The 15,494-nt window shown below is 32.9% G+C and overlaps 2 protein-coding genes across 3 annotated transcripts in view; both read left to right on the forward strand.

Annotated features, from left to right (window-relative positions):
* Positions 1 to 704, forward strand: part of LOC109337085 (heterogeneous nuclear ribonucleoprotein 1-like) — an 11,570-nt gene extending 10,866 nt beyond the window's left edge. Inside the window, exon 4 of the mRNA XM_019573963.1 lies at positions 622 to 704. Within this exon, the coding sequence (XP_019429508.1) occupies positions 622 to 704 (83 nt within the window). The remainder of the gene's footprint in view (positions 1 to 621) is intronic.
* A 592-nt stretch (positions 705 to 1,296) lies between these two features.
* Positions 1,297 to 15,494, forward strand: part of LOC109337081 (actin-related protein 2/3 complex subunit 2B) — a 23,644-nt gene continuing 9,446 nt past the window's right edge. For both annotated transcript variants that reach the window (XM_019573959.1, XM_019573960.1), the window contains exons 1-3: positions 1,297 to 1,455; positions 10,568 to 10,634; positions 11,176 to 11,380. In XM_019573959.1, coding sequence (XP_019429504.1) covers positions 1,397 to 1,455; positions 10,568 to 10,634; positions 11,176 to 11,380 — 331 coding nt within the window. In that variant the 5' untranslated portion in view covers positions 1,297 to 1,396. The remainder of the gene's footprint in view (positions 1,456 to 10,567; positions 10,635 to 11,175; positions 11,381 to 15,494) is intronic.

The raw sequence follows: 15,494 nt of genomic DNA on the forward strand, positions 1-15,494 counted from the left end.
TGTAATCACAAAAAATATGATGCAAAAAAGAAGTCTTTATATTTATAATTTTATATAGAGAATATAGAGGTGAGATATTATCCAATACAATTTGAATTTTATTTATTGAGTTATTTTAGAATCAAATACTCTATATAATTATACTTTCCACAAATCAATGCTTATACAAATGCATATATAAATGTTAATATTATACATATACCCTCCATAACCAATGTTAATATTGCAACTATATGAATGCAAAAAATATAATAGTTTGATATATGATTTATTGACGTTATAAAATATATGTATATTATTTGCGCATTATGCATAAACAAAGAAGCGACTCGTGCAAGTGTATAATAAGATCTGAACACTAAAATTTTAAAAAAATCATTGAATATTGACGTATGAAAAGAAATGCAAAATAAGAAGGCCCTGAACCGTTATAAAAAAAATTAATCGGACGACATTCAATTAACATCATGAATTATTACACCGTATCCAATATTTGCTGTCTTTTTTAATGGCTAAGCTAACATCTATGTCTAACAATGGTAGCATCTAACAACAAAATGAAGTGGTGTGGTATGGTATGGTGCGGTGTTGCTGTCATTTTGCGGCAATAGTCTGCTTCAGCTCGCAAATGTGGGGCTAAACGTTGTGCAAAGACAGAAATCCTTCTGGATTCTTTTGGACATCACAAAAAGACAATCCAGTGAATATCGACATAATGTCCTTATTGCAATATCCCTTTGAGTAATATTCTGCTACAACAATCTTTCACTTTGATGGTTGCTTGTCATTGTCCATTAGCTAATTATAAAAGGAGAGGAGATCCACTTTCTCAAGTTAAAAAATATATTTCATATCTTAGTCGTCCATTCTATGAATTAGTCAATAGATCTTTAAATTTTTATAGAATAAATAACAAGATGTGGAGCAGTTTTTTTAAATTATTCTTAGAGTATGTGTTTTTCTTCTCTTATAAAATAGGATCTATAGAACACAATTCAAAAAATTTAGAGGTCAATGCAACTATATTAATATTAGGTTGCTAGTTAATTAATATCATCATGAGTGTACTATATGTGGTTTTATTCTACTAATTACATGTGAGTTGTGTGTGATAAAAGAAAAATGTATTTTCAATATTAGAAGGAGTGAAAGAGAAGGGAAAGTGACAAAGAAAGGAAACGAACAAAAGAATGTTTGTTGAGTGGAAGAGAGTGGTTATGTGGATTTGCTTCAAAGCTTACCAAACATGATTACAACAATGAACTTACATTTTACTCAAAGTTCATACATCAGAAAATATAGTTGAGTGACTCTCACATTGTATATGTTATAGTAATTCACTTTAAACACAACCATTCACATAATCTAAAGAGAGAAAGAAGATAGTTCTAATAGAATGGCATGCATAGAGAGATCATCCCCTGCTCTGAAGCAAATCCTTCTCAGACTGTACAGGTAAGGAGTTCATACATGAAAATTAATTAGGTTAAGGAAATATTACCCATTATTTTCTAGACTTATCATGCAGGTTCTTTAAAAATAAGCGTGATAAACATATGCACATGGTTTAATTTTTTATATATCCTTGGTTGAACTCTTTTCTTTCTTCATCTCAGTTTTAGTTAAGGAGGGAAAGAGTGCAAAAAAAGGTTAATTAATGGGATAATTACATTATTAACAATAAAATAAATTACAATGATACTCCCAGAAATTTTAGTGAAATTAAACAAATCACATATCATTTTTTATGTCTACACAAACCCCTAATTTATATATATATCTTACACTCACTACTACTTATGCGTGAGAAATAAATGTAATCTTTTTAAATAAAAAGGGTGATGAATGTAATTAAGTTAAACAAAATATGATATAATATGGAGACAAATCTAAATAGTATACAATCAACATCTCTTCATTATTTTTGGTTCATTAAGATATAATATTAGATTGTTTTAAACAATATCTCTTTAGAATTGTTGAAGTATTTTGTAACAAAAAATAATGAAGATGCATTGACTAATATATTACTTAGATTTGTCTACACAATATACCATATTTTTTAACTTAATTACATTTATCACTTTTTTGTTTAAAAAATTACATTTATTTCTCGTGCATGAGTAGACAACAGAGTAATGTATGTATATAAATTAGCAGTTTGTGTATGTGTAAAAATGGAGGAATATTTTTTGTGTAATTTCACTAAAAATTATGGATACAAGCTATGAAGAACGGATACTGATACGTGTGTCGGGTATGATACGTATCCGATACTTCGACATGTATTTTTTCCAAAATACAGGATATGATACGTTCTAGGATACGCGTATAAAATAATAAAAACACATAAAATATGATAAAATTATAAGTGTAAATCAAAATATTCAAAGTAAAAAATATGAAAATTTAAAATCACTGCTCTCTATAACAAATCTATCTATCTTATTTTATTTTAATGAAAACGAGTCTATCCTAAAATCATTGTCCTCCATAACAAATATATTTTATCCTATTTTAATCAAAACGAGTCTATGTTATCATGTTTTATGGAAACGAATCTATCTTATCCTGTTTTATTGGAAACGAATCTATCTTATCCTATTTTATTTAGAAACAAATCTATATATCCTATACTTTACTGAAGACGAATCCATATATCCTATATTTTATTGAAAACGAATCGAATACGTGTCTTAATATTTATTTTATTTTATTTTATTTTTTTAATTTTTGGATACTCTATGGATACATATCTTTCGCGAATCCGAGCGTATCTGTGTCAGATACGTGTCGGACACCGACACGTGATGGTGTTTGACGAATCCATGCTTCATAGGATATAAGTATAGTTTATTCTAAAAATATAACGTAATTAATTTTTATTTGAAAAATACATTTTTATATGATGATGTTCTAAGTAGAACAGAATAATGAAAATAAACAATTATTTTAGGTGATACTCGTGCTCCTCTATCTTTCTTTTGAGTAAAAAAGAGATAAGTATTATAAAAACAAAAAAAAGTAAGATGACAATATATAATGAGAACAAGGGAAATAAAAAGTTCTTAACGTGAACACATGTTTACTATGTGGCATACTTATAAAACAATGGTAAGACAACACAAAAATTTAAAACATGGTTAAAATAATAATAAGAAGAAACATATAGAATAAATAAGATATGAAGGAAAAGTAGTAAAAAAGCATAACGAATGTATCTAATTGGAGTTGGTTACATAGGATACCATTGGTTAATACAAAAAAATTATTCATTATGCAAACTTTAGTTACAAAATCATTACTTAACAACCACCGCACTTCAGGATTAATTTCATAATGATGCATGGTGTGTTGATTTTTTATATTGATTATGCCTTGGGATGCTGCTAGTTTGTCTAGAGTGTCTTCTATATTTGATCCATGTTTGGTGTCTTGTATTAGTTTGCCTTCTGTGTTTGGTCCATGTGTGATTCATAGTGCTATTTTGTTCATGGTGTTGCAAGCTTCTTGAGTCAGCTTGATGTGTGTTTCTGTGTTGACAATTTTGGCCATGTTGATCAGTGTTGCCTTGGTCTAGTTGTCTTAGTTGATGCACAAGAGAGTGTGAGTGTGAGGTTGAGCTACTATGTCATTTGATACCCCCCACCCCCACACACAAGCTGGGGCACAAATGTTTATGAGGCGGACTGAATTGATGAGTAATCTTTGGCTCCCAAAGGTTTGGTTTTTTGCATCAACTAATTGTAAGTGAGAAGGGATAGGAAGCAATTTGATTTTACCTGCAATACATTTTTCACTGATTATGTGGCAATCAAGCTCTATATGCTTGGTTCTTTCATGGAATACAGGGTTAGTGATAATATGAATATCTAATTGATTATCACAATATAGTAAAGCAGACAAGTTAAAAGAAAATTGTAAATCTTAAAGCAAGTAAATTAACCAAGTTACTCACAACTAGTTATGGCCATTGCTCTATATTTAGCCTCACGGAAACTCCTAAATATAGTTTTTTCTTTCTTAGACTTCCATGATATAAGGGAAGTCCCAAGATAGATGCAAAAACTAGTTGTAGAACTTCTAGTATATGGGCATACTACCCAATCACTATCACTATATGCTTTAAGTTGAACAATGGAAGTGTTATAGAAGAACAATCCAACACCAAGAGAGCCTTTGATATATCTAATAACTTTAAGAGCAACATTATGGTGAGTTGTAGTAGGTTTGGCCATGAATTGTGCAAGTTGTTGAACAGAAAAGCATAAGTCAGGCCTAGTATTTGTAAGGTAGATGAGTCTTCCTATGAGTCTTCTATAGGCTAAGGGATTAGGGAAAGGATCATAAGAGTCTTGGTGAAAGTGTTTGTCATTAAACATAGAGGTAAATGATGGTTTGCAACCAATTATACCAATATTAGAGATGATCTCGAGGACATATTTTCTCTGATTCATAGAGATGCCTTTGTTGTTTATGGAAATCTCAAAGCCTAGAAAAAATTGTAAGTTATCTAAGTTTTTGATCTTAAAGGTTTGATGCAGAATGTGTTTCAGGTGATTGATTTCATTCATGTTGTTTCCAGTGAGAATTATGTCATCAACATAGACTAATATTGCACTGATAGATATAGAAGAAATCCATTTGACAAATAAGGAGTGATCACCTTTGCCTTATGGTATCCATTCTTAAGAAGAAAGCTAGACAGTTTTGTAAACTATTGTCTGCTAGCTTGTTTGAGACCATAAAGATATTTCTCTAGTTTGAAGACATGGTTTGGGTTGAGTGAAGTGAGGCTAGGAGGGAGAGTCATAAAAAAAGTTTCATTGAGGTCCCATGGAGAAGCCTAACAGTTGAGATTTTATCAACAGGAGAAAAGGTTTCTATGTAGTCTACCCCCTCTGTTTATGTATAACTTTTAGCAACCAATCTTGCCTTGTATCTCTCAACTGATCCATAAGCTTGATATTTGATTTTGAAAACCCATTTGCATTCAATATGGGTTTTATCAGGTGGAAGGTCAATGATAGTCCATGTATGGTTGTCTTGTAAGGCCTTTAATTTAGTGTTTATGGCATCCTAATAATGGGGAAGTTTAATGGCTTGGGAATATGATCTTGGTTCAGTATGAGTAGAGATGGAAAAGGCATTGTTTTGGGATGGTATAGACAGGTTGTGATAAGAAAGGTAATTACACAAAAGGTACTGAGATTGAGTGGGTAAGTATTGTTATTAAGAAGGGCACAATGATAGTCTTGAAGGTAGCTAGGAACCTAGATGATTTATTGCTTCTTCTTAAGTTAAGAGGGATATCCCCAGGTTGATCAAGAGATTGAGATAAAGGTTGATGCTCATTAGTAGCAGAATTATCATAATTGGAAACATTATTCTGCCTGATGGGAGGGAAAATATCTTCACAGGTTCTATCAGTAGATGCACCATTATGATCAATAGTCATATCAGGCTGTATGTTAGGGGTGGATTGAGACTGATATTGGAAGATAGTCTCATGAAACACAACATTTCTTGTTACTTCTAGAGCTTTGGTACGTAGGTTCATAACTATGTAACATTTAAGACCTTGTGTGTATCCCAAGAAAACACATCTTACAGCACGAGGATCTAACTTAGTTCTAGAGTGTTATTGGGTACTAACCAGTGGCGGATCTTAACTTAAACTTTAGGAGGGACAATAATATTTAATTACACGTTAATTAATTGCACATGTGGTAAAAATTTCATTTATTTTCTTTTCAATATTAATCACTATATTGTATACAATAAATTTATCTTCTATTTTCCTACCTAATTTTGTTTGGTTGTTTTCATTGTTGAAAATGATATTTATGTTAGCCGAACCACAATAGTTAAGATAAGATGAACAATTTGATAAAACAAGACACGACTAACAACATATTGAGAGTTTTTCAAACTTGAATGACTTAATAACACCAAGAATAAAATGTTGAAATTGACATCTCAAACTAATCTTCTCTCTTGCTCATTAAAATTCATAGCATATAATTGTTGGACAAAAATACATATATTATTAATATTAAATGAATTTTTATGATATATATTATCAATACATACATAATCTCTTTCATTATGTGTAAAGTATTTTCGAACTCAAATGAAGTCATATATTATAAGCAACATCATCATCTACACATGTAAAAGAATTAGATCCATTTATGTATAATTTTTAGAATGACAAACAAGTTAGACTACATTTATTTATCAAGGTAGAAATTAAAGGAATGTGTGAGCTTTAATGAGTTACTTCATAAAAATATCGTTTGGGTGTAGGTAAGTGGAGAGTAGTATGTTTTGTTTCAAAAAAGTATATTAATCTATGTATCACTTGTTATGCTTGGTTGAGAAAATGTACTTTATAATTTAAAAATTTAATAATATAAGTATTTTTCAAGCATCACATGGATTGACATATTTTGTGGGGCAACAAATATGTTCATGTATGCAAAATTCAGGAGGGGCAGCAGCCCCCACCTGCCCCTATAATCATCCGCCACTGGTACTAACATAACATAGTGATCCAAAAGTTCTAAGGTGTTGTAAATCAGAATGCTTGTTGTAGAGAATTTCATAAGGAGCGTTCTTGTTCAAGACAAGAGTAGGTAAGAGATTGATTATGTGAGTGACATGTTTAATAGCATAGGACCAGAAAAGCTTAGGTAGATTGCTATGTATTAATAGAGCTCTAGACACATTCAATAAGTGTTGATGCTTTCTCTCAACAACTCCATTTTGTTGAGGAGTGTATATGCAAGAAGTCTGATGTAGAATTCCTGTACTTGCATATAAGGATTTCATAGTGAATTAAGGACTATTGTCACTCCTTATAGTTTTGATTTTGTTAGAGAATTGAGTTTCAATTATAAGTATAAATTTTGCTAAAATTTGTGATGTTTCACCCTTAGTTTTCATAAGATAAATCCAACTAATCCTAGAGAAATCATCTACAATAATTAAGAAGTACTTATGGTCATGTAAAGATGTCATAGGAAATGGCCCCCATATATCAATATGAATTAAATCAAAGCAAGCTAAGGAATGAGCGATGCTACCAGGAAAAGTAAGTTTCTTCAGCTTAGCCATATGATAAACTTCACACAATTTCTCTTTATTAGAATTAACAAAGGGAAAATTAGTCTTGACTATGTTCATACATGTATGAGAGGCATGTCCTAGTCTATAGTGCCACAAATTTGAAGTAGGAAAGCTAGGATTACAGGTATCTAAAGAATTTACTTCATATGTAACTTTGTGGACTTTAACACATATAGCCCCTTGGAAGCCTCATCTGTATCAATCCTCTTCAAAGAGATCCTCTCCTGGATGATACAGTAAGAAGCATTAAAGGATAAAGTACAAGGAGAGTCATGAGTGAGTTTAGATGTTGATAGCAGATTATATGAAAAACTTCGTAATAAAAGAACATTATGCAAAGTCAGATTAGGCATAATAGAGACAATTCCATAAATGTGTGAGGTAACTTCATTACCATTTGGTAATTTGACCCTAATTGGTGTTATTTTGTTAAAGCTATCAAAGTTTAGTAATCTCCAATTGATGTGGTCTGTAGCACCACTATCTAATATCCAGTGCATGAATTTTGAACCAAGTTTAGAGTTAACTTTATGTTGTTCAATTATCTATGCTGAACTGGTAGAGAGAGCATTGTAATGATCACCTTTATTTGAGCATTCATCAAGTCTTTGTGTATTTGGTGTTTGTTGTAACCTGTCACAAGGCCCTGTCATTCTTGTTTGCTTAGCCCAAAGATCTTGTCTTCTTGATGTTTTGTTTCCATCTTGCCTTTCCTTCATGTTCATCTATAGTGGTAGACTATGTCAAATTGGCTTGTTCTCATCCGTTCAATGGAAAATTTGCAGGAAACTCATGCAGCTTGTAACAAGTATCCATTGTATGACCATTCTTTTTCAATGAGTGCAAAATTTTGTCGATGAGGGTGGTCTGCTTCATGTTCCACTGCCATATGCACTGAGATTTCCTCTTGCTACTCCTCTGTTGGTATTGTATGATCAGCTTGAATGGTTCCCCCTTCTAGGATTCTTGGATAGTGTCATTACTTTTGATCCTGTGTTGTGATCATGAATTTGTGTTTCTTGCTATGTGACAAGTGAAAGAATTTTACTCATGTTGGAAAGGGGATCCATGAGCATGATTTGGGATCTAACCCCATTGTAAGTGTCATTCCGCCCCTTTAGGAAACTTATTGCCTTATCCTCATTTCTATGTGTAAGTGCATCACAAGAGTACTTAACTAATGGTCTAAAGATGTCTAATTCATCCCAAAAGATCTTAAGTCCAGTGAAGTATTCACCAACATTAAGATCTCCTTGCCTAAAATTTATTATTGAGTCTTGTAGTTCTGCTATTCTAAAAAGATTACCTTGTGAGAATCTCTCATTCAGTTATTCCCATACCCCATGTTCCTTGTCTATCTAGAGAGTGACAAGTCTATTTATCCAAGATATGATAATGTTCTTTCCCTCTTCCATGCACGACATAAGGTATCTGTCTTGGGTGGCATCATGATGGAACCATCTACAAATTCCCATTTTTGCTTGGATATGAGGCTCATTTTCATTGATCATGTCCATTAGTGATAGTTTTCACCGTTCAGCAATGGTGACACCAAGGGACTTGTAGGATTTTCAAAAGAATGGACATAATATGGAGAATGGGGGTTTTGTGCAGGATCTGATGTCAAATGTGTTGAGGTTGAAGAAAATGGATTTGTTGAGTCCATGGTGTAATTATTGAATGTAGCAGAGCTCTTATAGAAGAGCTCTTATACCATCAAAGAAAGTGAAGAATCTTCTAACAAAATGGATTGGCAATCCAAGAAGATGAAGAATTTGAAAACAAAGAATGAATAATACCTCAACACTTTTATTAATTGAATATGAAGAAGATTACAAAATCTGAATTGAATTACACAAAAGAGAATGAAAATATTTAAACTAATGTGAATGAGAATCAACTCTAACTAAAACTACTAACTAATTCTCTAACTACCTTTAATGGCACATGTTAAATATTCCAAATACATAAAACTAATAATATAAGAAAATATTAGATGTAATGGCTGGAATGCAATGCCTTAATTACGAACTGCTTGGTTTGCAGCCACTGATTCGGGCAAAATATTGATATCTGGTCCATGTCTTCTTTGACTCCCCTGTCCTATGTTCATGGTGTGTTGATTTTTTTATATTGATTATGCCTTGGGTTACTGTTGGTTTGTCTAGAGTGCCTTCTATGTCTGATCCATTTTTGGTGTCTTGTTTTAGTTTGCCTTCTATGTTTAGTCCATGTGTGATTCCTGGTGCTAGTTTGTTCAGGATGTTGCAGGCTTCTTGAGTCAGATTGATGTGTGTTTCTGTGTTGACAATTTTGGCCATGTTGATCAGTGCTGCCTTGGTCTGGTTGTCTTGGTTGATACATAGGAGAGTGAGTGTGAGAGTGAGCTGCTATGTCCTTTGATAACATCTCATTTTAATGATAGGGGGTATCTTGGTGGAAAAAATGTTATTCTTGATTCTTTTTAATGGTAATGGCTATTTCTCTTTTGGGCTAATATTTTCTAAACATTTTAACTGAACTAAATAAATACATACATAGTGGTAATTATTTTTGGCCCACATGATTGTTTGTTTATGTCTGTTCATGCACCGAACATAAATCTAACTCCTATACATTAGTATACAACCTATTTTTTATTTTAAAAAATTATTTCACTATTAATTTCGTTATAAAGTATAAACATGCTATTAATTTCTCACGGAAAATACTGGTGGTTCAAACCATAAAACATCCTAAGGTAAAAACTCGATCTGAACATCACATAAGAGATAGTACTTGAAAGAAATAGGGTATCTGCTTCGTCAAAGCACTTTTATTTGATAAAATTTTGGAAGTTAAAGAATGTGGTTTATTGGTGGGTCAGAAATTGAAATATCATTAACTGATTACCATATTGCACTTACGTTTGAAAATTTTAAATGACCAATAAATATACACAAGTAACACTACTTGTCATTACTAGTGTTGGTCTAATAGTGTAAGGTCCACTAGATTCTCAGGACGATCAAAATGTTAAGAGTTTGATTCATGTGAGCGACATTTATTGGGAGGGACAATCACGCACACCGAAAGGAATTAATTCCTTATCTATAATGTGAGAGAATATCATTGATAGTACCAAAAAAACCACTTATCATTTGTCAAAAACTATAATTACATAAGCGAGTTGCTTAAGTAGTAATCCTCTTTACAAAAATTGTACGAACTTATGTATTAAAGATATTTTAGAGGTTATTTTTAAAAGATGATTGGTGGTTAGGAAGTTAGAAATTAGTTAGTTAGGATATTGTTAGTTGCTTGTTTTTATAAGCTTTTTTTTCTTCTTGCATATATAAGTCATATTGATTCACTATTCATCATCAATGACAATTAGTCCATTTCTACATTCTCTTCATGCTCTTTCATTTTTAATAGTTTGTCCATCTCATGACAGTGCTGAGAAGCCTTTGGAGATTGATCATCACTTATGTGAATTTGGATCAGTACAGTATCATATTCAGGTAAGTGCATGAATTGTCGTTGTTATTTATTATCCTTTGTCTTAGATTAAACTCGTTAAACAGAATCAACATGTAATTTCCTAGAATTGCAAACTCTAAGAATTGGACAATGAAGGTAACCATAAACACAGCCTTTCATTTGAACAAAATATTGCAATTTGTAAATAGCTATGCTAAGTCCTCAAAATTTTCACGTTTACCAATTTGGTCCTCAAAATTTAGAAAACCTAAAATGATTCCCAAAATATCAAATGTAGGTCAAATTAGTCCATTTAAGGATCAAATTAGTCTCTATCAAGTATAACAAACACATATAAAATGACTAATTTGACCAACATTTGATATTTTTGGAATCATTTTAGGTTTTCAATTTTTGAGGGACCAAACTAGTATACATGAAAATTTTGAGAGACCAAACTCATAAACGTGAAATTTTTTAGGAACTACATTAGGTATTTACTCAATTTTATATTATCAATCAGATCGTATTTGGTTGACATGATTCACATTGCATTAATTTATTTGTATTATTACATTTCAGTCACAAGCTTCCAATCCACTAGTAGCTTACTTGTCAATATCAACACCATCTCTTTGCCATGGAGTCCTACAAAATGAAATTTCTTCTTACACAATTGAAATGGTAAAGAGACTATGTCCTGAAGTTGTGGAGATTGTTAAACCTGCCAGAGAAGGATATCAACTTACTCTTAGGCTTAATCTCAATCAGATTCCACCAGGCAAAGGTCCGTTAGCCCTCAATTTCCTTGCAGTATGGTTGACCTCCTTACATTCAAAACGATACAATTATAGTATTATAATTGGTGATCCTTATTGCCAATCTGAAAGTAATACCTTATTATTAAGTAATATGCAAGTCAATAATGATTTATTTATACAAAAGAAATAAAACTTTTAATCTAAGTAATGAATGAAAACCGTTACAAAGCTAGCTAACTATCACTAACTACCAACTAACTATCTATCTCATACTCTTGGGTGATCAAATAAAACAAATATAGGCAAAATCCACAAGCCAAGAAAGCAAGAACACATGCTATGTTCTTGCAAGAAAAACGTGTATATAGCATTAGTTGTAGACATGATATTGAAGAAGACATGTACGTATGGGCTTGCAACAATGGGCTCAGGAGTTGGGCTTGTGTTTCTTCAATAGCTCTTCTGAAGTTGGGGAGTGGATATTGAGAGTTCCCAACTTGGATAAAGAGGTTTTGTCAAGTTTTTTCCTTACTGTTTTAAAGTTGGGATAGGCAGTAGATGGAAGAGAATTTGTTGAAGTCCTTCCATCACCACATGACAATCATTATCAATATATTTAGTTCTTTCATAAAAAAAAGATTATTAGCAATATAACAAACATAAGTATTATCACAATGTAAAAGAGCAGGACATATAAAAGGAATTGAAAAGGAAATGAGTAGAAAGGTGAGCCACTGAATCTCACAATATGTGGTAGCCAAGGCTCTATATTATGTTTTAGATGAAGATCTTGTAACAGTTTGTTGCTTCTTCGATTTTCATGATATGAGTGAATCAGAAAATGCCTTTAATTGAAGAGTCGATGAGGCAAGATACCACAAACCTTGGTTTGGACAAGACTTAATGTATCTAAGTAGTCTAGTCAACACTTTGTAATGAGATTGTGTTGGATTAATCATTAATTGACTTAGCAGTTGCAAAACATAGCTAATATCTTGCATGATATTGGTAAGGTACAATAATCTCCCAACTAGTCTTCTATATAGAGCAGGATTAGAATAAGGATCACCATCCTTTTAGTGAAGCTTAGTTGCTTTGACCAGGGCAGTTGAGAGTGGTTTTTCTGAAAGAAAACCATCGTCTAAGAAAAATATTAAGAGCATACTTTCTTTGGCATAAGGTGATGCCTTAGTGAGAACGAGAGATTTCTAACCCAAGAAAGTATTTCAAAGTCTAAGATCTTTGATTTTAAAAAGAGTGTGAGAATGGTTTTTAACAAAGTTAATTTCATAATCATCAGTAAATCCTAATACCAAGTCATCCACAAACATGAGAAGAGCAGTGAATTTGGTTCTACTACTCTTTGTAAAGAGGGAGTGACCATGAGGACATTGAAAATAGTTGAAATAGTTTATTGTACCATTGCTTACTGGCTTGTTTTAAGCCATGTAGTGATTTGTGTAACTTACACACTTGGTTGGAATGACTCCAGGAGGCAATTCCATATAAACCTCTTCATCAAGATCCTAATGGAGAAAAACATTATTTACATCCAACTAATGTAATTTCTAATTCTGTGAGGATGCAATAGCAAGGAGGAGTCTCAATATGGTGAGTTTCACCATAGGGCAAATGTATCAAAGTAATTTATCCCTTCAATTCGGGTGTAACCTTTAGCAACAATCTTGGCATTATATCTTTCAATACTCTCATTAAAGTGATATTTAATTTTGCAGACCCACTTAGCACCAATAGGAAACCTATTTGGGAAGATCAACAATGGACCAAGTTTTGTTCAATTCGATGGCATTTAATTCATTCTGAATTACCTTAACCTTAGATCAACAATGGACCAAGTTTTTGATTTCATTGTTGGTAGAAATGGATAGAGTATACTTCAATTGTTGGGATGACAACTTGCCACAGGACAAGACAAAAGAAAGAGGATGCTTAATTCTGTTAGAGGTATTAGAAGAAGTAGTGGAAGTAAGATTACAATGAAAATCTTGCAAATATGATGGGGCATAACTAGTTCTAGTAGACCTTCTAAGAGCATTGGCATTATTAAAAGATGAAGGGGATAAGGATTGAATGTGGGTAGTGTTGACGGGAAGAGAATCATGAGTTATGTTTGCTGGAACCAAGATGCGAGGAGAATCCTCATGAGTTAGATCCCTTATATCCAAAGGAGTGGAATTGTATTCTAAAAATGTGAGATCATTATTCTCACAAGACAATGCTTGTATCTTTTGTAACACAAGCTTATTAAATGTACTTAGTATGATAAGGAAGAAAATGTTCATGAAAAATCTCATTTCATGAAAAGAAGGTTTCCTGTTGGAGATCAAGGAGGACCAATTCTTTTGTCCCAGTCTGAAATCCTAAGAAAATACATTTCCTAACTCTAACATCAAGTTTGGATCTGTAGCTAGTTAGGATAGAGGCGAAACATACTTACAAACACCCTTATGTCAAGAAAGATAGGTTCTTGATCATGTAAAAGCTCATAGGGAGTTCTACATTTTACAACATCACTAAGCAACCTATTAATGAGATAGACAGAATGTTTTACAACATATGACCAAAAACTCTTAGACATATTTGATTGGAACAAAAAGGATCTAGTGACATTTAACAAATGTCTATGCTTTCTTTCAACTATAGAATTTTGCGGAGGAGTCTCAATACAAGAAGTTTGGTGGGTGATTTCAAATGCTCAGTAATAGGAGTGCATTAGGAATTCAACATCATCATCAGTTCTAATGACCTTAGTGGTCTTGTGGAATAGAGTTTGGGTTATTTTCACAAAATTATGCTCTAGTTGTTGAGTCTCAGCCTTAAACTTTATTAAAAAAAACCAAGTATATATATCTATTAAATTCATCAATAATGGTTAGGAAATATCCTTGGCCATTTATAGAAATAAAGGAAAGGGAACCCATTTGTCCTAATGCATCATATCAAAAGGAGACTTAGTTTTATGCTCACTTAGGAAAAGGCAATTTATAAAAAAAATGATAGTGCTTAAATATCTTGAAATAGTAGTTGATCCATTTGGAAGCCTAATGGTAACGGATTTAATGGATCGATAATTGGTAAAGTTATAAAGGATAAGATTTGCATGGTTTGTTGCTCCAGTATCCAAAACCCAAAGGGATGTTTTACCCGACATACTGGCATGAGGAGGCTCATTGTCATTGCTGGTTGCCTTAGCATGGTCACTCTCTGATGCAAGATCATCATATTGATGTTGTGCTTACTTGATTGAATCTTAACACATTGACGTAATGAATTGAGTTGTGCATACTTCTCATGACTTAATTGGTTACTAGCCTGCTTATGTCACTCGTTGTCGAATTAATGTCTTTTAGTTGTGTGATGGATCCTTCTGCATTAATGCTATTCACAGTTCTAGAAGCAAGTTTAGACTTGCCATAGTATGAGGGAAGCCATGCATAAAGTATCAGGTCTCAGTGGTGAGTCTTTCCCTTCCATAATAGGTCCAAATCTTTGTTTAATTGTTCCTTTAAGTTCCAGAACCACCTCTGCCAATGAATCTTACTCTTCCTCTGTTGGGAATGCTTGAAATATGTTATTGTATTAGTCCTACATTGTCTAGTATTGGAATAGAGTAGAGTAATCAATGTTATATATTGGACTCAAGTCCCTTGTTATAATGTGCACCAGATATAAGCACCTAATAGAAACACCCCATGGGCAGGTGGGCCCATGGGTGTGCTAGGGTTTGTAATCCTTATTCTTTAATAATATCTTGGTAGCCGCTCAGCGCTCCCGGGGTCGTAGGCATAATTGGCTGAACCCCGTTAACAAATTCTCTTGTTTCTTCTCTTCTAATTTATTCTATGCCTTTATTTGATTGCTTGTGGCCAACGCTGCGCAACGATCGCTTCCACTGCACCAACAATTGGTATCAGAGCCAATTGGTAGATGGCTCTTAACCCATACGTCAGATAATGACTAAAGAGGGTGAAGGCGTGATGGCTAGACAAGGTGCGTCAAAGGTAATGGCAAAGATAGAGTAGATGAGTTGAAGGAGAAGGAAACATGGCAGAACTGTAGTGTGGGTGATATATGTGTTGATCCAGAACCCCATAAGTTCATGTATTGGGTTAGGATCAA

Source organism: Lupinus angustifolius, unplaced genomic scaffold, assembly GCF_001865875.1.
Source record: "Lupinus angustifolius cultivar Tanjil unplaced genomic scaffold, LupAngTanjil_v1.0 Scaffold_1_1094, whole genome shotgun sequence".
NCBI lineage: Eukaryota > Viridiplantae > Streptophyta > Magnoliopsida > Fabales > Fabaceae > Lupinus > Lupinus angustifolius.